Source organism: Protopterus annectens, chromosome 1.part1 (assembly GCF_019279795.1).
Source record: "Protopterus annectens isolate FY-2018-M chromosome 1.part1, PAN1.0, whole genome shotgun sequence".
NCBI lineage: Eukaryota > Metazoa > Chordata > Ceratodontiformes > Protopteridae > Protopterus > Protopterus annectens.
The window spans coordinates 1824789247-1824814227 of NC_056726.1; the positions used below are offsets into that span (position 1 = coordinate 1824789247).

At 39.9% G+C, this 24981-nt stretch overlaps 1 protein-coding gene across 1 annotated transcript in view; it reads right to left on the reverse strand.

The window, feature by feature from the left end:
- Nucleotides 1–24981, reverse strand: part of LOC122812517 (cornifelin-like) — a 239772-nt gene that overhangs the window by 19666 nt on the left and 195125 nt on the right. Inside the window, exon 3 of the mRNA XM_044084815.1 lies at nucleotides 21323–21459. Within this exon, the coding sequence (XP_043940750.1) occupies nucleotides 21323–21459 (137 nt within the window). The remainder of the gene's footprint in view (nucleotides 1–21322; nucleotides 21460–24981) is intronic.

Here is a 24981-nt window from a genome sequence, read left to right on the forward strand (position 1 = left end):
TTCTTCCTCTGGGAACGATTGCAATCCAATCAGACAACATATCAGTGGTCTGGTATATCAACAGATAGGGAGGGACCAGATCTTACTCCCTTTGTCACGAGGCCATGAGAGTGTGGGAATGGGCGATCTCCACCAGTCACTTTCTCATTGCAATGCACATTCCGGGACGGTCCAACATCCTAGTGGACAGGCTAAGTCGGACCATTCTGATGCCTTACAAGTGGTCTCTGAATCTGTCAGTAGCGGAACAGATCTTCAGTGAGTGGGGTCACCCTTGCTGTGATCTCTTTGCATCTCCTTCCATTGTGAAGTGCAGCAAGTTTTTCGCTTTGAACACCCTGTCAGGGGAGTCCCCCAGAGACGCTTTGGTTCATGCTTGGCCTCCCAGTCTTCTATATGCTTACCCACCGGTGCCTCTCATTCTGAGGTTTCTACAGAAAGCTTGTCAACTGGGGAACAAAGTGATCCTCATTGTCCTATTCAGGCCTCACCAGGCATAGTTTCCCTTCCTTTGGTCTCACCTTCTGGCTCCACTTTGGATCCTAGATCCCATTCAGGATTTAATTTCACACCCTTTAGGTGTGCCTTATCCGAGCCTAGACAGCCATTAGTTAAAAGCTTGGCTGCTTCAGTTCCCATGATTGCTAGGACTCCTGGACTATCCTCCTCAGTTAGAGCTATTTTGGTAGCTTCTCATAAGTCTTCGACCAGGAATGTTTACTGCAGCAAGTGGAAATGTTTTTCTTTCTGGGTCTCTCAAAGGAGTTTAGACCCTTTAATGGCTCCTATTTCTGCCATTCTTGATTTTCCAAATGATATTTTTCAACACAGAGCTAGTTCTTCTACTGTCAAAGTTCAGTTGGCTGCCATTTTTCATTTTCATGTGGGTGAGAATTCTGCCTCCTTAGCCTCTTCCAGACTGTGTAAAGCACCTTTTAGTTATGCCCCCCCCCGGTCAAAGATCCTGTTCCCCCGTGGGACCTTGCTATGGTCCTTCAAGCTTTGGTCGCTCTGCCTTTCGAGCCTGCTGCAATGGCAGATCTAAAATTTTTATCTCGGAAAACAGCTTTTCTGGTAGCTATTACCTCTGCAAGAAGGGTTTCAGAATTACAGGCCTTGTCCATCAAACTTTCGTACATGATTTTTCACAAAAATAGGGTTTCCCTTTGAACCAATCCATCCCTTCTTCCTAAGGTGGCATCACCAGTCAATATCAATCAGACTATCAATTTACCTGCGCTTTTTCCTAATTTTATGAACAAGATGGAATACAAACTCCACATGTTGGATGTTCATAGACAGTTACGATTCTATTTACACTGGACAAAAAATTTCCATAAATCTGATCAATTGTTTGTATTCTTCTATAAACCCTTTTTGGGGAAACCTATCTCAAAGGTCACTATAGCTAGATGGATTTCTTCATGCATCTTGCAGGTCTATAAGGACTGAGGCATGTCTCCTCCAGGTCAGGTGAAAGCTCATTCCACTAGGTCCATGGCTATGTCTGCAGCCTTTTGGTCTAGAGTGTCTTTGGATTATATTTGTTCTGCAGCTACTTGGTCCTCATCTCATACGTTTATTTCTCATTACAAATTGGATTTGACTTCCAGAAGGAGAGCATCCTTTGGTTCTGCGGTGCTCCGGAATATCCTTCCATGAGGGCCACCCAGGAGTTTAGTAGCTGGGGACTCTGTCTCACAGGTTGAAGACCAAATTAAGTAAACTACTTCAGATAAATAAGTTATGTACTCACTATAACATTCCATCTGAGTAATTGTACTTCATTTATCTTCAATCATCCCTGTTTCCTTCCCCTGGACATTGGCACATGATCAGCCTATGCGCTGCAGTACAAGTCACAAGTAAATCTTTCAGGTAGAGTTCTCAGTATAAGTTCAGCAAACTTGATCTGGGGATGGAAGGCAGTGGAAGTGTATTATGGGTAAAGGGAGGAGTTTGGAACCACACCAGCAGTAGATGAATAATTAACAGCAGCAATATATGAATAAAAAACAGTATTGGCAACCAGTTAAAAGTTCCAAAAACGCCAAGTGATTGATCTATTCAGATGCAATTCTTTTTACACTTGGCGTTTTTGGAACTTTTGACTGGTTGCTGATACTGTTTATTCATCTACTTGTATAGTTAATTATCCATCTACTGCTAGTGTGCTTCTCTAGAGGAGCACAGTGGGTTTTGCTGTTTTGGACCTTTATAGGATTCAGCAAATCATATGCTGTTATCGGTGCATGACCTGAAATAGTTACTGGATGTTTGTTGAAGCTTTCAATTAAATGAACATGTTCCTGTGAAATATAATTCTGTCTAGTCTATCCTAGTTATTATACTTTGGGAATAATATGCAAATTCTCTCAGAGTTCCTACTATTGAATTCACGTCATTTATTTTCTTAAATATCTTCAGAAATCTAACATTGTTTGTTATATTTCCCCTTCTAGGTCCCCCAGATACATCCTCGTTTTTGCAAATCAAGTTTCAGTCCCCATGTATATGTAATATTCCCTGCTGAAAGTTAATTATTTCTCCCAGAACTTTCTTAAGCTCCATAACAGCAGTTTTAGGTAGAATATAAACACGTGCCAGCCTAATCCTCCTCCCTTGCCAGTAGCCCCTTACTATCACAAATCTACCATTGTTATTTTCCTCTTCTATCACTACTGGAGCTCCTCTAGCAATTATTATTATGTACTTTCCTTTTCCTTTGTCCCTGATATTCTGCTGAAGATCCACCCTGAAATCCTTTATCAAATTTACATGCTCACTTTTTTCCAAATGTGTCTCCTGTACCACTGCTATTTGCACTCTGCATTTCTTAATATTAAATGCTCTTACCTTTTTGCTATACCTGTGAGGCCATTCTCAATCCAAAATAATATGGATAAAGTAATCATTATAATAAGAAGTTATTATACCCACCTATTATATATGTCAGCTTTTTAAATGTCTATTTCCAGCTTTTGTGTTACATGTACTCACAAATGTTTAGCAGGTTGATCCTTTATACAATTGTTTCTTGTCTACTGCATTTGAATCTGTGTCACATTTTACAAGACTTTTTGTTTTAATGAAAACCCTCAAAAAAAACACAAACAGAACCTATTAACTTAAAACAAACACACAAAACTATGTGCATCTAACCATCCTGATAGGAACAATTGTGTCAAATCAACAGCTGCACCCACAGACTAAAATTAAGCTAAAATTAAGGTTATCCATGCTAAGGCACATGTTCTAGCCTGTGCTCCTGTTTACACTAATTTGTTTATTGTCTGTTTTAGTCTTATCTTTATTCCCCTCCTAGAGATGAAAACCAGCTTGTATACTTTCAGAAAACATTACATTTTAGCATTAAGAGAAAGTGTACATGCTATCTTAAATAAAACTAAATTATACATTGTTGTAGTAAATGCATTTATATATTTAGGTTCTAGGAAATCTGCTCTTATTTACTTCCAATAATTTCAGACCTTATTTTATACTAGGTTGCTTGCTTTTGTACTTTTTAGTTATGTTTCTTTCAACAAACAATGTCCAGAGCTCTTGAGATTTATTGCCCGGAACTATAGTCAGCTTGTCTCCATGGAAACATAACAGAATATACAGCTGCCCCAAGTGCAGACATCAAAACTCACCTTGAACATTTATTTGCTAAGGGAAAACGTTTCATTACAGTCATTGTTTTTTTTATTTTTTATAGCATATATGCTTAAACAACAAACTTGTTATTAGATCACGCCAAAGGCATTAACGCAGACATTCACCTAAGCAAAAGATAAACGTGATCAACCCTACAAATGTTATACAAAAGAAAGAAAAGTACTTTGCTACTTTAGTATCTTTCTCACATACAACAATCACTGAAAAGGCTGTACTTTGCATCAAATTTATATCTTGAAATTCTTTATACAAATATTAAGAACAAAAATTGTTTTACTTACAGTTACTCTTTTTCCCATCTTTTTTCCTTTTAGTGTCCTTCTAAACATTAATGACAGGAAGTGGGGTATATGCCTTTCTGTCCCACCCCTCAAAAAGTTTAACAAAGTCAACCAAAGTCCAGTCTTTCTCAGACTCTTTTTCTTGTAGCCTTACTTCACAAATGTGATTGATGCTTTATAGTCTCACATTTATTCACTAATTTCAGTGTTTCTGGTTTTCTTTTTGTTCATTTTCATCTCACAACTCCAAACTCCACCTGAAGTCCAAGATGCTTCTGATCTTCTAGTCCATTCCTGTGCTTTTTTTGTCTCTCTGGAATTAATGGCAATGTCTGTCTATAGACTTTACTTACAGAAGCATGAGAACCAGAGTCCCCTTCTGCTTGATGACTCACTTTTTGTTGGACATTTTTTTTTATTTCCTCTTTAGCCTGTTCTGCATCAAAAAATGACTTTGATTCACCAGGAAAAAAATATTCTGATGACAGATAGATACACTAGCTTTAATCTCACACCTGCCTCTCGACATTCCCTAATTCCTGAGATTTGCTTCTCTTCTACCTGGTGTACAGTGAATAATCATTTTCAGCACTCTACCATCTCCAATGTTTAATATTTTACTGTTATGCCACAGTTTTTACAGGATCAGCTCATTCTGCTGGTATGATTGCATCTTTACTAATACAGGTATTGGCCGTGGCCATTTTCTTTTGGCCAGGTTTGGAGCTTAGACATGATGTGCCCTTTCAATTAACAAATCCTACTGTAGTCCAGTCCAGTTGCTTATTTGTGTTTTCATAAAATTAATACAGTTTGTTCTTTCCAGTTTCTCAGGTACAGTAGAAAATTTCAAGTTGTCTCTGTATGTTCTGTTCTCTAATGCTATCATTTTTTGAAACAACTCTTTTTCAGCTAGCCTTTTCTTCATTTTGACCATTGTTTTTTCAGTGTTATCAGTTCATCTGATAGCTATTTACAGCTTCTTCCATTTTTCCCCAACCTTTTGTTATTAAGAGTTGATATACGCCTCCAATGTTTGATTTATTTTAATCAGCTTTGAGCACATTTGATTAATGTTTTCTTCTAAATCACTCTTGCATCAAAGCTGGAGCTTGAACTTCTTTTTGCTGAACAGCTGCAGGATTCTTCCCAGTCAGTGGTTTCTGTTCACTTCTTCTAAACTACTTTCTTTCAGGCTCTCTAAGTTTCTTCTTTGCTGACATCCAGTACAGTGTACTCACTATCTAGAAACTGAATTTTACTCAAGCTGGCATAATTACCAGCTTTTACTTCTCAATTTCTTTTTTCACACTGGGAGAGATGAAATTAAGCTGCTGATCAGTGTGCAGCCATTTTGGAAGTCCATGGGCAGTGAATCTTGATCCTGCTTTAATATCAATATATATGTTATCCTCTGATGGTAATCTTAACTGGATAGCAGAACAATTGCTTATTGTAGGACACTTTAAATTATTCATTGTTGTTGTCTACATTCCACCCCCTTCTTCTATAGTCATGCTACTTTGCACTTATCACCGCAAGCTACTTATAATTGGTGATATAAACATTTTCTGTCTAGTCCCACTAAATCCACAATCGAATAGGGTTGCCTTTTTCCATAATCTCAGCTAGGTTGTATCTCATGGTACTAGGCCTAACTATGCTAAGCACAAGCTTACATGTTTAGCTATACTACTTACTAAACATACATGGAAAACTTGATCTTCGTCTTCCCTAACTCCCTAAATGGCCAAAAAAAAAAGCACACAAAAAAATCTCATCATCCAAACCACAACTATTTTAGGCAACTCTCTAGGCAATCTTATCTCAGAAGTATGTAACACTGATAGGGACCCTCTGCATTCTTGTACAGCTTCTATTTCTACTCTCGGCACCTTCTATAACAACATTCTTAATCACATTCAAGACTGACTCTTCCCCATTAGAAAAATCAGAAAACATGGTATACCTTGCCCTTGGATCACTTAGAAGTTATCTTTTCAAAGTTGGGGCAAAGCTTGGTCTGAAAGGAAATCTGTCACTTCCATTCCAGACAAACATAATATGCATCTCAAAAAAAAAAAAAATCGGACTAGCTACAAACAAGGGTAAAACTGAATATTGCAGGAAATTTTAAAGAAATACACTGGTCCATCTGTAAATCTACCTTTAGCAGGGGAGCCCGCAGGATTTTTTTGCAGGAGGGTACAAACCCAGGGCCCCCCCATGCAGCCATTCCCGTGTCCCATTACTTGACTATTTCTCCCCAGTTGTCATAAACACTGTTCAAAAATCTCAATGTGCATACTGTTTTATGCTTTACCTCTACGATGTTTATAGATATTTAGACTTAATTTACAACTTTTATTTCAAATTTTATATCACAAACACTGATAGACATTTGCTAAACAAAGCAATAGTCTTACAATGAAAACAGACTTAGCATTACAATGTCTCTACCTTTGAAACTCACATTCACTGAAATAGCACTGAAACCCACATTCAAAGAAAATGCATCTGGCCAGAGGGAGGTTAAGTTTACCTTTGGGCTGTTTTCAAATCATAGGCCCCTTAGAAAGTTTTAGGACCATGCAAAAGTTCTTTGATTCACCTTCTTGATTGTATTAATTATAATATATAACAATTGACTTATATCCCTTGTATAATACAGCACCGTTTTAAATTTATAGTTAACATTTTTCCAGTAAGCAATAAAAAAAAACATATGAACCAATAATGACAAACCACCCAATTCAGAACATTTCAATCATAAAACGCCATTCAAACTTTGTCATTATAATCCACCAATATCAGTCAATGTGCACAATCTCTGCAGAGGAAAAAGTCATTTGAATAATTACACATTAAAGAGATCTGAAACTAATGAAGAGGTTGTTGCTACAAAACAACTTTATATTTCATTGTTTCATCTACAAATTCAGTGCTGCCCTTAAATAATAAATTGCCTGTGTTGCATTAAAAAATGGTAAGCTGGTATACTGCAGTAAGGAATTGGTGACAAGCTGAAAAACAGGTTCATAGTTACTAGGCATCTCATCCAAAGGAGGACATATGCAGGACTGCAGCACCCCACCCCCTTAAAATACATATCTACATGCTGTGAGAGTAGAACCTACAGCCCTCTACATCAAGATGCAAGTATGCTACATACTAATACTGCTTTAAAATTCTATCCCACAATAGTGATACCATTTGCTAAACAAAACAGCTGAACATTTAAAGCAGAGTTAGCATGAGCAGCAGTAAACTTTTATTCCCTTGAAGCTCATAATTCCTTGAAAATGCACTTTAAATAAAATCCACCTGCTAACTCTAAATAGGGCATTTCACTCACATACACACCTCATCCTCTTAGTGCAAGAAATCTGGACAAAGCCTAAAATAAATAGGAACATATTATAAACATTACTCTCATCAACTTAAAAAATCGCTAGAATAACAGGATTTGTGTTAGTATGCATTTTTCTAAAGGATATGACTCTAAAACGCACGTCTGTTATTTAGCAACTTCAATCCTTTTTAGGAGGAATATGGGGCAAAATTCTGGACATTCTGCAAAAACCTGTACAGCTGAGGGATATGCAACCTTACACACACACACACACACACACACACACACACACACACACACACACACACACACACACACACTTATCAATCTCTTAGCACAAGAAATCTGAGCAAAGCCTGTTATAATGTTGGGGAAAAAGGCCCAAAACTAGGGACACATTTAGAAAATTGTTAGAATAACAGGATTTGTGTTAGAATGCATTTTCTAAAGGATATGAAGTCTGCAACTCAAAAACATGTCATTATTTAATAACTTTAAACCTTAGTTCATCCCAGTGATTTACGAGGAACAGACCAAAATATAAGGCACAATTTTGGACATTGTAAAAATCTGTACAGTTGAGAGGTATGACAAACACATACATTCACCTACCACCTTAGAAAGTGGATAGAACAACAAGCTTTGCATTAGTAAGCATTTTCTGAGGATATAAAATCTAAATCTCAAATGTCTGCCATTATTTTCTAACTTCAGTCCTCAATGGTTTGCCAGAAAAAAGTCAACTTTATGAGAAACAAACTGAAAATACAAGGCAAAATCTGGATAATTGCGAGGTATGACCCTCACACACACACACACACACACACACACACACACACACACACACACACACACACACACACACACACACACATACACACCCCTACCTTTACCTAGCTACTTCTTACATATACACACCCCCTACCTACCTACTTCTTACAGCCGCACAACCCTACCTATTTCTCACATACAAACCTCTTAAACACACACATGCACACACCTTCCTCTCACTTGACCCTTCGTCCACAGTACAAACATGTTCTGGAATTCAAATTCCACGTAGGTGTGGAAGATGAAGACGTAAACCATCAGTTGCACAGACAACTGTACACAAAGGGTGTTCTTAAAGAAGAAAGCTCTTAAAATTTTTTTTTTTATTAGTTTTATTTAAAAGAAAATTAATCTCCTGGCCTGCTGGTTCCGGGGGTGTGTGCAAATGCACCCCCTTGCACCTGTCTGTGGGCATCCTTGACCTTTAATCTCGTCCCAAAGTCTTGTGCCAGTCACAGACTTTCCACCTTTTTTCTCATACAAGTTAAGAGATTGTGTCACAAATGCTTTTGAAGCTGTTTAGTACACAGGAAATGAGGCTACATGGCCAGTATACTGGAGACACCGATAATTTAAAGGAGGAGGCCCCACAGTTATACATTTTTGTGTCATTTTTGTTATTCTCATTTTTTTAATCTTGTATTTCTGCTGACAATTCTTCTAGAAATGGGATGGTTTCGGTATTTAGATTTTATGCTAATTATATGTACCTACTTTTCAAGAGCCTTTGTACCTATTTTCAATGTCTGCAGGTTGAAAGGAATGATGACATTTTAAGTGAATTTTGAGACCATCATAAAGTTTAATGAGATTTTTTATCTAAAATCTTTGAACTACAACATATTAGTTTCAGTGGGTTTTACATCTATGCTTCTGTCTCATCAGGAGACAAATTTGGTATTAAGCAATATATGACATATTTCTTGCCTGACAGGTAGCACAGAAGGCTTTGAGGCAGTCATCAGAGCTGTGGACGAGGGTAAGGCAGTTTATACAGCCTACCTCGATCTGGCCAAGGCCTTTGATACCATTCCTCACTCCAGAATTATTGATAAACTCACCAAACTAGGCATCGACCCCTATATCATTAGGTGGGTTGCAAACTGGCTCACAGATAGAACCCACCGTGTGAAAGTAGTGGACTGCAAGTCAGACTGCCGACCAGTCACGAGTGGAGTCCCACAGGGATTGGTCCTGGATCCTCTCCTGTTTGGCATCTACTTCTCAGAAGCCCAGGCCAACATGGAGGGACTCTGGCTGACCAAGTTCGCAGATGAATGCAAGCTGGAAGCCATTATTAACTCCCCAAGTGATGCAAACATCCTACAGAAAGACCTCACTGAGACAAATGAGTGATGTTGAAACCATGGCCTTAAGCTTAATGGCAAAACAATGTGTCATCATCCCCTTTGGGAAAAACTCAGTTCCCACTAATTACCACATCGATGGGAGCCCACTGAACACTGAAGGCATTATAAGAGATCTGGGGACACAGGTTGACAGCAACCTCTCCTTCGACCACCAAATTGCCACTGTAGTCAGAAAGTCCTTCTATGTAGTACATCTCATTACCAAGGGTTTTGCACCCAGGAAGAAAGAGGTCATCATCTCTTTCTATTCTTCCCTCATTAGACCAATCATTGAGTTTAATGCTCCATTTGGCACGTACCTCACTAGAGACCTGCAACAGCTGGAGAAGCCACAAAAGTACCTCACAAAGAGGATCCTAGGACTTAAACATGTCCTATGCGGAAAGACTCAAAAAACTCCAGCCTTTCTCTGTCTCATATCATCTACTAAGAGGCAATCTCTGCTTGACCTACACTACAAAGCCATGTCTGACCCAGCTCTGTTAGAAATGCTACATCTAAAGAAATCCCAATCCTTCTGCACCACACGGTCCAGAGACCTCATCCTCATTACCACAATCAACAGAACATATTGGAGGGACAGGTTCATAACCAAAAGACTTCCCATGCTCTGGAATAAACTTCCCATACACGCCAAGCAGAGGCGTTTATATCACGTTATTGAAAGATGAAAATGGCGAACACTATTTCATCGGCCCCAAAACATCTAAACATGAAAATATCGAACATTCAGAACAGCGAATTTTTCCCATGGAAAAAATTTGCTGCTCCGAAACACATACACACAACACAAGTACATCAAACAAACTGCAACCACACACATACACTTAAATTCCTACATCTAATGCTACACTAAACTAAACATACACTACTATCTACCCACTTACCTTAACCCAAACCCTAACCCTAAGGTCCGTCACTATCGCACACTCACCTAGCCTGTGCCCTAACCCTAACTCATTTAAACTGCCCCTAATCCTAAAGTCTGTCACTATCGCACACATGCCTAACCCACGCCCTAACCCTAACTCACTTAACCCACCCCTAACCCTAACGTACAATCGCACACTTATCTGAACCCAAAACGTAACTTTCCACCACAGCGCTAAGAATAGTGAAGCCACAGAAACGGCCAACCAAATTCTTTCCCGAGGAAAGAATTCACTGTTCTGCAGCTTCGCTATTCTTAGTGTTCACTGAATAGTGTTCGATATCAGAACATTTGAAGTTTTAATACTTTGATGTTCTGATATAGCCCCAAGCAGAGCACCTCACTGGCCCTCTTCAAGAGAAATCTTGATGAGTGGATGGGAAATAGAAAGTTCACCCCGGGGATCACTCCAGTGGCTCTACTTGATACACGCACTGGTAACTAATGTCAGGTGGCACAATGCCAGGACACTTCTACGGCCTAGGCTTGCAAAGGCTCCAGGGCCATTGCCTAGTACACACCTATGAACCTATGAAGACACTTGACTGGGCTATCTCTATGGGATTCAGTGATTATAGTCAAGTGTGTATCAACACTAAATAGCAATTATTGGCAAGCCCTAAAGGGAAAGAATATAGGAGTTTGACTATATCCAGATATTCTAAACTTTACTAATTCCCTGCATTATTCCAAATGGTTAGTGTTGATACATAGTTTGGTCCACCCTCAAAACAGCATAATGGAACTGGTTTTCACATTAGTTATTTTATTTTCCGGCAATGTCTTCCTCTTGGAATATATCTTTCTCCTTCACAGCATGATGATGATGTTTGCTATTATCTCCCAACCTAGCTTGTTTCCATTTATTTATCTGTAACACCTTGAATCCAAGCTTTATGGAGTAGCTCTTGAAACAAGTATGGGTGGGTTTATTTTAATTAAATTCCATTATATGTGCTAGTTGTAAACTTCGGCATAGTGTTTTTACCTTTTCTTGCTTGATAAACAGCAAATTATCTTTCTTTTATAAGGAGCAAACCATATCTATGAATGACAGACTGAATGTAGGGTATAATTACTTTATAAAGCAGGGTGACTGGCAGTTTTATTAGTTGATTAAAAATAACACATTTCTCATTTATCTTATTAAACTGTTCTTCAAGTTTTCAGCCAAGACCCAATCTAGAAGAAAAAAAATAGTTCAGCCATATTACATGGCTTACTGACTTTCAACATTTAAAACACTGAATTGAAATAAAAAAAAGAAAGAAAAGTTGCAAAGCACTGTATATGCAGTGCTGCTGTTTTGACAACTTGCCATAATTTCTGGTCTGAGTCTCATCATTCTGATATAATGGCCTTAAGCAAAGAATAGGGGAATGGAATGCAAAACTGAAGGCACATGGGATGAAAGTGAGTACAGATAAAACAGTTGTAATGGTGGCCAATAGTGGAGTTCAAAAGAAGCTGAGAATTGAGATAGAAGGAAAATAGTGGAGCAGGTTAACAGTTTCAAGTAGCTGTGAGGGTTGGCTGAGGAGAAGGGAAGGCTGATGAGGAGGACAAAGCTAGAGTCAGCTGGGCTGCAGTCAACTGGCACATAGTGGCAGGGGTTGTTTTTGACAGAAGAATTTCAAAGAAGCTGAAAAGTAAGGTGTACAAAACAGCGGTGCAACCAGTACCACTGTATGGTACAGAAACACTGGTAGTAATGACAGAGCAGTTAGGGAAGCTAGAGGTGATGTAGATGAATTGCCTGCAAAGAGTTGTAGGATGCACACTGTGGGACAGATGAAGAAATGAGGGTATAAGAGCAGAATCCAAAGTAGCTCTAACTGCAGAAAAGGTAAAAGAGAACAGATTACGGTGGTTCAGGCACATATTCAGAAAAGCAAAATACAATCTGTTGAAGATGATTTGAGACAGACAGGAAGAAGGCAAGAGGAAACAAGGGCATCCAGTACACAGGCAGATGCACTGCATGAGAGAAAACCTGCGACAGTCAGTCATGAGTGTTAAAGAAGGCAGGACAGTGGCATTGAATGAAGAGACATGGCGACAGCTGACAATACCCTGACCCCCCCCCCATAGAAAATGAGAAAAAGGGGGTTAATGATAATGATTATGACACAATGGCCTTATAGCAAACATTTAGTTCATCTCCTGCTCAGAAACTGATTTTTCCTGTATGCTCCCAGAATAAGACAGAATTATATAATGACACTGTCTTAATTTTATGCAATCATGAATAAGTTTTCCCTATTTAGTATATTGAGCATCTGAGACCTGGAGCGCTATATTTAACTCATGTGCAGGTGGCCCAGGTTCAAGTAAGAGTTTTGGCAAGTAAAAAGCTAACCAGCTGAGATAGGATTGCACAACTAAAGGTTATGTCCTGTTTGTGGATGGGCGATAGCTTATCTGATGCAATCAAATCTTCCTTTGGAGACCAGGAGCTAAGTCTGATTAGTATACACCATGGTTGATCTGGGCAGCACACAATGTACACCTGCAGAATGTTTGGTGCAGAGGACACACTCCTAACTAGAATAAACCTCAGTATAAGAAGAAAAGTACAGTTGTATGTAGATGTTTGAGTGTATTCACTGTTGCAGTCATCACTTGTGGGTTAACCCTGGTGGTTAGCCCTCGGCCAGCCCAAATACCAGAGTAAAGGATTTCCCTCCTGTGTCAGCTGTTTAGGTACACAGACTGACGTCAGGTAGTCAGAGCTATAAAAAGAGATAGCCGACATCATTACATCAGTTTTTCTTGCCCCCAACTGGTATGAGCCCCCAAGAAGGAGGAATTAAATGGGGAAGGTGAGAGGGAAACAGGACTGCAACAGTGAATACATTTGAACATCTACATTTATGGTAAGTGCACACAACTGCACTATGTTCTTCTTGTTTTACTGTTGCAGTCATCACTTGTTGGAGGATTCCCAAAGCTGAGAAAAAGGGTGGAGGACGGAGTATAGGAATTAAAGGCAAGCACCATATTAAGAGGATTCCAGCATGCCCTGCAGGACTGCAGATGCAAAGGCTGCCCTGGTTTTGGAGAATGCAGCCAGCTGATATTGCTTGGTGAATATTTGGATGGATGTCCAGGTAGCAGCTTCCAAAGTATCCTTAGTTGGAACCCTTCTCAGGAAGGCAGTGGAAGTAGAGGCTGCTCTAGTGGAATGAGATCTGATAGATTTGGGAGGACGCTTTCCATGAAAGGAATAGCAAAAATGGATGCAATTAGAGATCCATTTAGAAATGGTCTGTTTAGAAATGGGCTTCCCCTCTGCCCCAGGAGCAAAGGAAAACAAAAGCTGGTCAGATTTCCTGATGATTTGGTCCTATCCAGGTAATATCTCAATTGTCTGTGTACGTCAAGGGTATGCAAAATTCTTTCCCCTTTATTTTGGGGGTTATGAAAGAAGGTAGGGAGATGGATGGCCTGGTTGAGGGTAACCTCCGAGACCACTTTAGGCATAAAGGAGGGGTTGGTCCAGAGAGACACCCTTTCAGCATGGAAAATAATGAAGGGCTGAGTGGCCATAAGGGCCTGGAGTTCAGAAACTATCCTGGCTAAGGTGATGGTCGACAAGAATGCAGTTTTCCATGACAGGTACTTTGGGTCAGCTGAAGCAGCTGGCTCAAAAGGAGGCAAAGTCAATTTTTCCAGGACCAAGTTTAGATCCCACACTGGAGCAGGTGGTCTTCTAGGTGGTCTGATGTGTGCCACTCCCCTAAGGAACATTTTTAACTGGTGTTGAGAAAATATAAGCTGATTCAACTGGACAAAGGCAGAAATAGCCGAGGCATGTCTCTTGATGGAAGAGTAAGACAATCTCTGTTCTAGGAGCAGGTAGTCCAGAACCAATGGCAGGAGTGGCATGGGAGCTGTTGACGCCCTTGCTGTGGCACCAGATAGTAAATCTTTTCCATTTGGCTGAGTAGGATTTTCTGGTGCTGGGCTTTCTGGCCTCCTTGATGATGTTTAAAACCTGCCTGCTGAAGGCTGTAGTGTCATCCACCTTTGGGGTATCAGCCATGCTGACAGCTTGAGAATAGGGAGGTTTTGGTGCAGTACCATCCCTTTCTCCTGAGTTAGAAGGCTTTCTAAGAGGGGCAGGTTCATGGGAGGCTGTTTGGCCAGACTGAGGAACAATGGGTACCAGTGCTGTCTGGGCCAGTCTGGAGCAATGAGAATAACCTTTGGTCCTTCCTCCCTGATCTTGAGAAGTACTCTGGGGATCAGGAGCAAGGGGGGAGGGACCGTACAGAAATAGGTTTCCCCAGTGGAAGGATAGGGTGTCCACCCTCCATGCTTCTGGATGGAACTCTCTGGAATAGAACTTGGTTAGCTGGTGGTTCTCTAGGGTTGCAAAAAGGTCTCTGTCCAGGTTCCCCCAGTTTTGGGTGATGATAAGGAAGGTCCCTCTGTGTAACTGCCACTCGTGGGGATCCAGGAGGCTTCTGCTTAGCTGGTCTGCCATGGTGTTTTGTTTCCCTGGGATATATTGAGCTATCAGGTGCAGTCCCAGATTTGAGGCTGACTGCCAGATTTGCATAGCTAAGTGACATAGAGGGTAAAAGTGAGTTCCCTCCCTGCTTGTTGATGTACCACATTACTGTTGCATTGTCTGTCTTGATTAAGAGCACTCCTGGTCTCAGACATTCTTTGAAAGCTAAGACTGCCCAGTGCACTGCCAACATCTCTTTTAGGTTGATATGGAGGCCCTTGAATTTCCTGTTCCCAAATGCCCAGAGTGCATGTACGCCCTTGCTGTGCCCCCCCCCCAGGCTGTGTCTGAGGTGTCTGTAGTGATGGTCTGGCCCTATGGGTTAGTGATGAAGGGTAGGCCCTTGTTTAGGGTACACGCCTCTGCCCACCATAAGAGCTCCTTCTTTAAGCAAGGAATCAAGGGCAGGTGGTGTTCTAGTGACTGTGAGTGCTGTCACCAGAAGTTCCTGAGGTACCACTGTAGTTTCCCCATGTATGTAGTCTGGCTAGGGGTTCCAACAGAATGCAGGAGGCCTTGTACCCCAGTGCTTGCAGGAATTTCCTTGCTGTGAGGTGGGTCCTGTGGGCCAGCTGTGTGAAGTATGAGTGGAGGAACCTCTGCTTCTCCCGAGGGAGGGAGTCTGTTTGAGTAGATGTGTCCAGTAGAGCTCCTATGAAGGTTAACCTTCTTGTGGGAAGAAATTGGGACTTCTCTTGGTTGATAGTGAAGCCCAGGGAGGATAGGAAAGTTTTAACAAAAGTGAGGTCCTGCAGGAGTCTCTCTTTGGTGTCTGCCTGAAAAAGCCAGTCATCCAGGTAGGGGTAAATCTAAATGCTCTTCTGTCTGCAAAAGGCAATGACAGGAGCCAAGCACTTGGTAAAGACTTTGGGAGCAGTAGATAAACCAAAGAGCAGAGCAGAGAACTGAAAGTGTAGTGACCCTGCTCTGAAGTTCAGGAAACTCCTGCAGGACTTCCTTATGGGAATATGGAGGTAGGCATCCTTCAGATCTAGGGTCACTAGTCAAGCAGAAGGCATCAGCATTGGTAAGAGTTTGTGTAAGATCAGCATTCTGAATTTTGGTACCAGGAAGGACAGATTCAGAATGGATAGGTCTAAAATGGGGTGCTAGATGCCCTCCTTTCTGGGTACCAGTAACAGTATTGAATAAAACCCTTTTCTGGCCTGTTCCTTTGGTACAGGTTCCACAGTGCCTTGGGCATAAAGATTTTGTATTTGGCAGATGGCTTCTGACCTCTGATTTGCTGGTACATCTGGGAAGCCTGAATATCTGGGGCTTTCTTTGAAAGATAATTTGTACCCACTGGAAATAATTTTTAGGACCCACAGATCTCAGGTGATGGCCTGCCAATTCTCTAGGAAGAGGGAGAGTCTTCCTCCTAGTCTCTCTGGGTGGTTGTGGGGAAGAGGGGGTGTAGAGTCATTGTGAGTCCTTCGAGAAGGGAGGGGGCTTAGAACTCCCCTGCCTAGTCATTGCAGCGGTCCATTGTCTGGATCTCTGTTGGCCTTGTGACTGGTGCCTGGTAGGTCTCTCCCTGCATGCCTTCCTCTGGATGGCTTTGTTTGAGTAGGAAAGGACTAATGCTTTGTGGGGAAGTTCCTGCTGAACCTGGGAGGCTGAACCTGCAAGAAATCCTTCACAGTCTGCATAGACTTGGCCTTGTCTTCCATTTTCTTAATAACCTCCTCAGCTTTGCGTCCAAACAGCTGAGCCTTATCCATATGGGCATCTAACAATTTGGACTTTACCTGGTCAGGTAAGGACTGTTTCCTTAACCAGGCATACCTTCTGATCACAGAGCCAGTGACTGCGTCCCTGCTGGAAGCCTCCAAGGCATCAAACCTGCAATGCAGGGAATGTTTGGCTATCTGGGAGCTGGAAATTATAAGATCCACTAGTTCCCTGGTAGTACTGCTGTCAGGTAGGGTTGAAATTTCCTGTTTTAGTAATTCCAGTACATTCTGCTTGTATTTCAGCATATGGAATTGACAATTCAGGGCCCTAATGGCCTCCCTCACTCTGGCAACAGCTGACTGACAAACTCGCAAAACTGCTTCTGCTTCGGGCTCCACGGCAAGAAAGACTGATGTAATGACTCGGCTGTCTCTTTTTATATCCCTGACGACCTGAAATCAGCCTCTGTATCTAGACAGCCAACAGCTACCCAGCAGGGATAACCCACAAGTGATGACTGCAACAGTGAAACACGAAGAACATCTAGGGTTAAACAGTTTTACACAAAAATGAAGTGAAAGGCCAAATTATTAATAGTGATTAGTAAAAGTGTACAGTCAGTAAGATACTGTTGAGAACATGCCAATAGTAGGCTTAGCAAGAGACAGAAATGAGAAAAATGTAAACATGAGTTAGAGGCAGTGAAGAAACTGAGCCCTGAGGCATGTGTTGGGCCAGTGAGGGGTTAATGAAAAAAACTGAAGACTATACATGCAGCTTTGTAGCAAATTTTACCACAAACAGAAAACTAGGCTAAGTCATTTTTCAGATTTGTCTGTACTGTTGCAAGCCAAAAGAGGTTTGAAGAGAAAGGTATTTTAAAGTGTAGCACGGAAATAGAGGATGACCATAACAACCTGGGAAAGTTTCATTTACCAAGCTATTCTAACAAATGCCAGTACTACTCCTGCTTTTACCAAGTCCAGACAGCTCATGTCATTGGATCACTTTTCTAAATTTTCAGGGATGCAATGTAGTTTTCTTTCTTTCTGTTAGGATTTTGTCTTTGGTTGACTGGTTATCTGCAATGTCCCAGCTGCTGGGTTATTTGTTGCCATAGTATAATAAATTGTGGAATATGGCCATAACTGATGAGATTGTTACCCAGTGAGAGGAAAACTGGAAGAATATATGTTTTTTTAAATGGAAGCATGGCTTTTTTATTTCAGAAATCCTACTAGTAGAGTAAGCATATAGCAGTGTCCTGTACTGAAACAATTACTGGAGAAAGGGCGGACATGCAGGAGGAAAGCAGAACTGTGGTGAATGAGAAGGGTTTTTGCCATTTTTTAAATCATAAACTTTAGTCATGATTCATATGAAATGACCACTTACTTCACTGCAAGCTAAGCATCATAGCAGTATCAACAAATGATCAAAGCACTTATAGTTTAAAGAATACTTTCTAGTTTTCTTTATTTCATATATGTCTTTAATTAATTTCTTTGTTTATTTTTTATTGAAGTTTAATAATTGGGGTAGTGGTATGATCTATAAGATCTAATTTTAGCTACTGTCCAGGAGGTACACAATAGCACATTTATTAAGTAAATAAAGTAACTGGTACTGTCCTTAAGTATTGCAGGGTGCATGCATAATTACATGAAAAGTATACAGTGGATATAAAAAGTGTACACACCTCTGTTAGAATGCCAGATTTTTGTGATATAAAAAAATGAGACCACAATAAATCATTTCAAAACTTTTCTCACCTTTAATGTGACTTATAACCTCTACAATTCAATTGAAAAACAAACAAATCTGTTAGGGGAAAAAAATATAAAAAATAAAAAACGTACAATATGCTGGTTGCATAAGTGTGCACACTCTTAAACTAATACTTTGTTTTAGGCAAAGAAGATAGTACAGTGTATGGACTTCATGAGGGTTCACTGCAAACAATGACAAGCAGCAATCTTGTTGAGATAATCTTGAAGGCCAATACTAAATTCTTTAGTAGTCAAGCAATTTCTAATGAAAAATAAACTGTCTCAAAGTTTGGGACCTGTGATGTGCAATGCATAGTCTGAATTAACAGAATTGGCCAGTGTGAAGATCATGGGTTATTGTTTGAGGGGGAGTGGAATTAATATGAGGTTGATCCAGAACAGGATTTTGAAGATAATTGTGGGTAAGCAAAATTGTTAAGGTTGTGAAAGAGTACATCAGTCATTTCAAGAATATGAAGTTACTTTGAACGAGATAGCAAGGTGTAGTGATGTTTAAAGTGTGGTAAGAAGAGAATAATTCTTTAAATTCTGTTTGAGAGAGACTGTAGATGAGCAATATTTTTTGTCAGTAAATAGCCATAAGAAATCTTGAGATTCTACAGTAAGCAATTATTGTTCTGATGATTTTACATTTTACATGATCAGTGTGAGCTTACTGGTATAGGAATCCAAGGTAATACCAAAGTATTTAAAGGTGGTAGGTTCTATGTTGCTGCTATTGGTGGAAATAGTTGTGGTTGTTTTGAGAACTATAAGCAGAATGCAGGTCTATGCTTAGCAGTATAGGAGCAGATGCTTACAAAGTACAGGAACAGGGACACTGCAAGGATTTTTTGAAAATGTATACCATTGCATAGTTTCCTGTCCCAGACAGTGCATGTTTCTGGACTGCATTCCTTTACAAGACTGAAAAAAAATCTTTGTCTCCCCTTTAGGACTATATAGGACCAAAATGTCTGCCCCCTCCATTTGCATATACCTCCAGATGACCATCAGCTGACCAGCTCCACCATTTATCCTTAAGTGTATCCAGTGTTATCCCTTGGGAATGGGACAGCCTGCCAATGGTAGGTTGGGCAGAGGAAGTGCAGGAGAGCAGTCATAGACACTGATCTTGCATGACACTGGATTTTTTGGTATGTCCAAACTGAGCAGAGCCAGTGATATCACATGCAACACCACATGCAGCATCAGCTGACTCTGGTCCCCCAGATGATGTAGTTTTAGTGTTAAGCTGTTCCACAGTTACTGTATATCCCCAGCACTGGGATGTATCTACATCTTAGACAGAAACCAATTATTCCCTCCCAGAGTGGATCAGCTAGCAAATATTCTCTTTCCTACCACTGCCCCTCCCTCTCCAACTCCTCTAGCACTCAGGCTGATAGCCATTCTCAGGTGTTTTGGTCACAGGACTCTATTCTTCTATGCTGTAGAGCTGGGGCAAGACCATAACTTGTTCTGTAAATGTTTACAATTGACCAATAGAGTCAGATGGCTTTTCAACTAAATTAGAATTATATAAATAGACTTCATTCACATTTTTTCATCTCCCTCTTTCCTGTCTTTTCCCTAAATCAGTTAACTACTCATCTAACCCAACATCATAATATATTTTCCACATTTTGGACTGAATTATTTAGTGGTAAAATTATGCATTTACAGTCTATAGTTTTGTAAATTTAAGTCCTACCCTTGGTCCATGTCTCAATGAAATTGCCCTTCTTAGTCAGTAATCAAATCATAAATTAACGAAACTAAAAAAAAAAACTTTTCCCCAATATGTGATAAAGGAAGCATTGCAGAATTATTGATTCATAGGCTCATATAAGGTTATTAGGCAATTGGCCCTAGAGTCCTTACAAGCCTTGCTATATTTATCCCGAGTTGCCCCAATTGTCGATGGCTAGATGACTGAAGTTCGCAGAAGTAAGGGTTTATGGTAGTTAATACTGATTTCCTCTGTCCAGTGGGGACATGGGTGCCACTCCAGGAGTGAATCTGTGGTCACCCATCCATTGATCTATGTTCTGTCTGAAGACAGGGAGGGGCTCTGTTTCACATGAATTGGAAGCTTCTTTCAGAGAAGTGGCATTCTCTGGGAGATGCATCTTTCTCTCCAGCATGACCTGTTCAGAGAAACACAGAAACATAGTCTTTGATGGGACAGAGGGGAAAATATCTTCACCATCTCTTACAATACTCCTCTCTACTGGATAAACAAATGATTCTAGGTTAAGCAACAGCCTCCATTTTCTTATCCCACACTAAAACTACTATACTTAACAGCTACATTTTTTTTAATTATCCTTTCACAGACCAACTTTTCCATATAAATATCACTCTTTCTGTGATAATTAAATCAACACTACTTCCTCAATTTGCTACTTAGTTATTCCATCTCTGTTGACATAATCCTGTTTTGTATCCACATGGAGAAAGTTTGCAATCACATCATAGCCTCTAGGCAGGTAAAAACATACAAGTTCTGGTGTGCTCTTTCAATGCATGTCACTTATTGATAAGTTAGGTTTCTGGATGTACATAGCTGGACTTGAGAGGAAAAGAAAGGCTAAGCCTGTGCTAAAATACAGTGCTGTGGGATTCACTACTCCAAAAGCAGAAAAGGAAACACACATCCAGTGAAGATACAAAAAAAAAAAAAAAAAAAGAATGAACTGAATAATTCTAATCTAGGAAATGAATACATTCAAATGAGTGAAGGAAGGGGAAGAGGCAACCGAAAATACTCATAAAATATTTGCGTTTTAAAATTAAAAGTGAAGAACAGTCTACCAATGAGTCCATGAAAAGACAAAGTGTAACCACTTAATATGGCTATATATATTCAATACTTCAAGCTAATGCGTAAGAAAAAGCATTATTAATTTACCTCAATCCCATAACTAAGACGCATATGAGTTCTCATGGCTGTCATGCCTCCAGGAACCACAGCCAGAAGAGGATTTTCTCCATAACGATCAGCTGCATAACATCCCAATATTAGTGGACAGAATGTTCCAAGTACACCTGCAACAGAAAAAGAAGTAAAAGCTTTTAATTCATGAAAATTGCTTGCTACAGTGTTGGATCAGGACAGATAACAGTTTTAGAGCTATCACGTGATTCTTTTTACATAGGACACTATTCATATGTGAGCTGTAGAATTCAACCCATATTTGTTAATGTCCATGTTTAATTCTTGGTTCCTTCATTGCAGCTCTGTCATTAAAATATTAATCAATCAATCAAGGACCTAAAACCAATAGCCAGATCTGGTCTACATATGTAGGGTCCATGTTTAGAAATATGACTGCATTTACAAAGTATATGAAACCAGTGAATGAAGTGATAGTGGTAGTTTTCTCCCTGGGTCTCCACTGAAAATGGATATTTATTAACCAGTTGGACTTTCCTAGTAAATAAATGTCAGTAAATAATCAAATAAATAATTATTGTGGCATTAATACTACAACCATAAAAAGCTGCAGTATAACAATCGTTACTTATTTGTGCTGTAACAGTAGCATGACAACCCTGTAATGGTGCTACAGTATAAAAATAAGTGCCACTGAGCAACAACAGTAGAGATATTTTGGGTACAGTTAAACTGAATCTTTGTTTTTTTTAATGAGAAGTTCCAGAGCTGAAAAAATTGTCTATTTTCAGAGCTATCCCATGGAAAAAAAATCACAAAGACTCCACAGGACATAGTTAAATTAAAAGAGGAATATTCACACACTCACACGTGTGTGTGTGTGTGTGTGTGTGTGTGTGTGTGTGTGTGTGTGTGTGTGTGTGTGTGTGTGTGTGTGTATGTGTGTGTGTGTGTATGTGTGTGTTATAAAATTGTTTTAGCATATATAAAGAAGACATACAGAATTTGCCTCTATCAAGAACAGCTACTGGAGTGATACCTGGGGTGAACATTCTATTACCCATTCACTCATCAAGATTTCTCTTGAAGCAGGACAGTGAGATGCTCTGCTTGACATGTATAGGAAGTCTATTCCAGAGCATGGGCAGTCTCTGGGTGAGGAACCTCTCCCTCCAGCATGTTCTGTTGATTGTGTTAATGAGGTTGAGGTCTCTGGAGTGTGTGGTGCAGAAGGATTGGGATTTCTTTAGATGTAGCATTTCTAACACAGCTGGGTCAGACATGGCTTTGTAAGTCAAGCAGAGACTACCTCTAAGTAGGTGATATGAGACAGAGAATAGCGGGAGTCTTTTGAGTCTGTCCATGTAGGATGTGTTAATGCCTAGGATCCTCTTTGTGAGGTACTTCTGTGGCCTCTGCAGCTGTTGCAGCTGTCTAGTGAGGTTCATGCTAAATGGGGCATTATATTCAATGATTGGTCTAATGAGGGAAGAATAGAGAGAGACAATGAGCTCTTTCTTCCTGGATGCTAAACCCTTGGTAATGAGATGTGCCACATAGAAGGACTTTCTGACCACAGTGGCAATGTGGTGGTCGAAGGAAAGGTTGCTGTCAACCTGCGTTCCCAAATTTCCTATAACGCCTTCAGTGTTCAATGGGCTCCCATCTATGTGTTAATTAGTGGAAACTGAGTTTTTACCAAAGGGGATGACGACACATTTTTTGGCATTAAGTTTAAAGCTATGGTTTCGACACCAGTCATTGGTCTCGGTGAGGCTTTTCTGTAGGATGTCTACATCACTTGGGGAGTTAATAATAGCTCCCAGCTTACAGTCATCTGTGAACTTGGTCAGTCAGAGTCCCTTTGTGTAAGAATCATACCCAATCCACTGTAAAAATGTGAATTATCTGTTGTATAAGGTGACAACAATAATATATATATATATATATATATATATATATATATATATATATATATATGTATATATATATATATATATATATATATATATATATAAAATACAATGGAATAGCTATACACTTGCACAATGCTAAATTCACTGAGTGAGCTGTCACTTTGTCACTTTCTAATATGTATATGCAAACAGTGATTGGGTTAGGGAGTAAGAGAAGGTAAATGTGTAAAAACAGAGGTTTCTCTGTAGGAAGAAGGTAAGAATCAGGTAACACAGGAGTGATGACACTTTCAGAAGGGTGGGTGTTAGGTAAGAAAGAGTACACATTGCAGTAGTAATGATAATGGGGGGTGGCACAGTCACATATCTATGATGGTAAAGTTTTTTAGAACATGGGAATCTAGTAGGAGAAAACAGCTGTACATCTGTTTTGAGATTTGAAAACTACTATGGAAGTTGTTGGCACTTGCTGGTGCTTTTGAATGGGTATGGATTTTGACCTGTAGTGTAAATGGAAGGGGCAGCTTTTTTGGAAATAATCATATACTGTAGAAAGGTGGGTTATAACGAAATGAGTATAAAGTGTAGGGCAGTTTAAAGATATTTAAAATGATTAGTGGTATCTCTGAGCGGATTCCCTTCTAATATTCAAAAGGCTGTATCATCGAATTTCATTTTCGCAAGGCGATAATTGCGAAAACGAAATACCCAAACAACAAATTTTTCCCAGGGCAAGTAAACCTTTGCCCAACATGCCCTTTTCTAAACTGTGGTGTGATCCCAGAGTTGGTATGTATAGTTAGGTGGGTGTGTGGGCTATGCCTCCCACATTGGGGGGTATGGGAGCATAGTCCCCTATCTAGGTGGGTGTTCTTTACTCTGGTGTGTGTGCTTCATTGAAGTTTGGGCAAGACTTTACTTGCCCTGGGAAAAATTTGTCATTCGGGTATTTCGTTTTCGCGATTTTCATCTTGCAAAAATGAAATTGTATGATGTGGCCTTTTGAATATTAGAAGTAGATCCCTCTGAACAGATGCTTTGGTCACAGACTTAATGATTACATGGTAGGTCATTTTAGCTTATTTTTAAAAAAGCTACAGAAGTACTTGTTAGACATATACGACTGAATAACAGTTTGGGAGGGTAACATGAAGCTAGTTTTTGTTGATCTGATCTCAAGGGTTAGGAAAATATTTGCTCTTTATAGAAATCCAGTCATTCTATGTGTGTTGGACATGAAAGAATGAATGGGATTATTTAAGCTAGATCATTATTAAGGAGCATTCCAACATATTTTATTGTTTTTACTACTTTGAGGGTGGATCCATAAGTAGAAAGTATCACGCATTTTGGTCTTTAGGGATTATGTAGAAGGAAACAGTGTCTTAGACAGAGTTGTAGAGAGAAGAGTCGTATTGGAGTTTCAGCTTCTCTAGCAGCTTTTGATGAACAGATATGGAAAAGACCATCTGTATAGTCTGCGATAATAGTACCAGGGCACTGGAACTGCATGTTGCTTACAAATTATGTGAAAAGAAATGGCCCAAGAAAGGATCTGTGTGATATCCCTTGAAGCACTGTTCATGACAATGTGACTACAAATGCCCATTGTATTTGTGTTCCCATGCTACATGAGTGCATGCTGATGTGCAAGAGACAATTAGAAACAGGGTGAGGGTGACTGAGTCAAATGCTTTTGAAAGTTCTACAAATGCTGCAGCCATTAAGTGCCCTTTGTTCAGTTATTTTTCTGGTAGC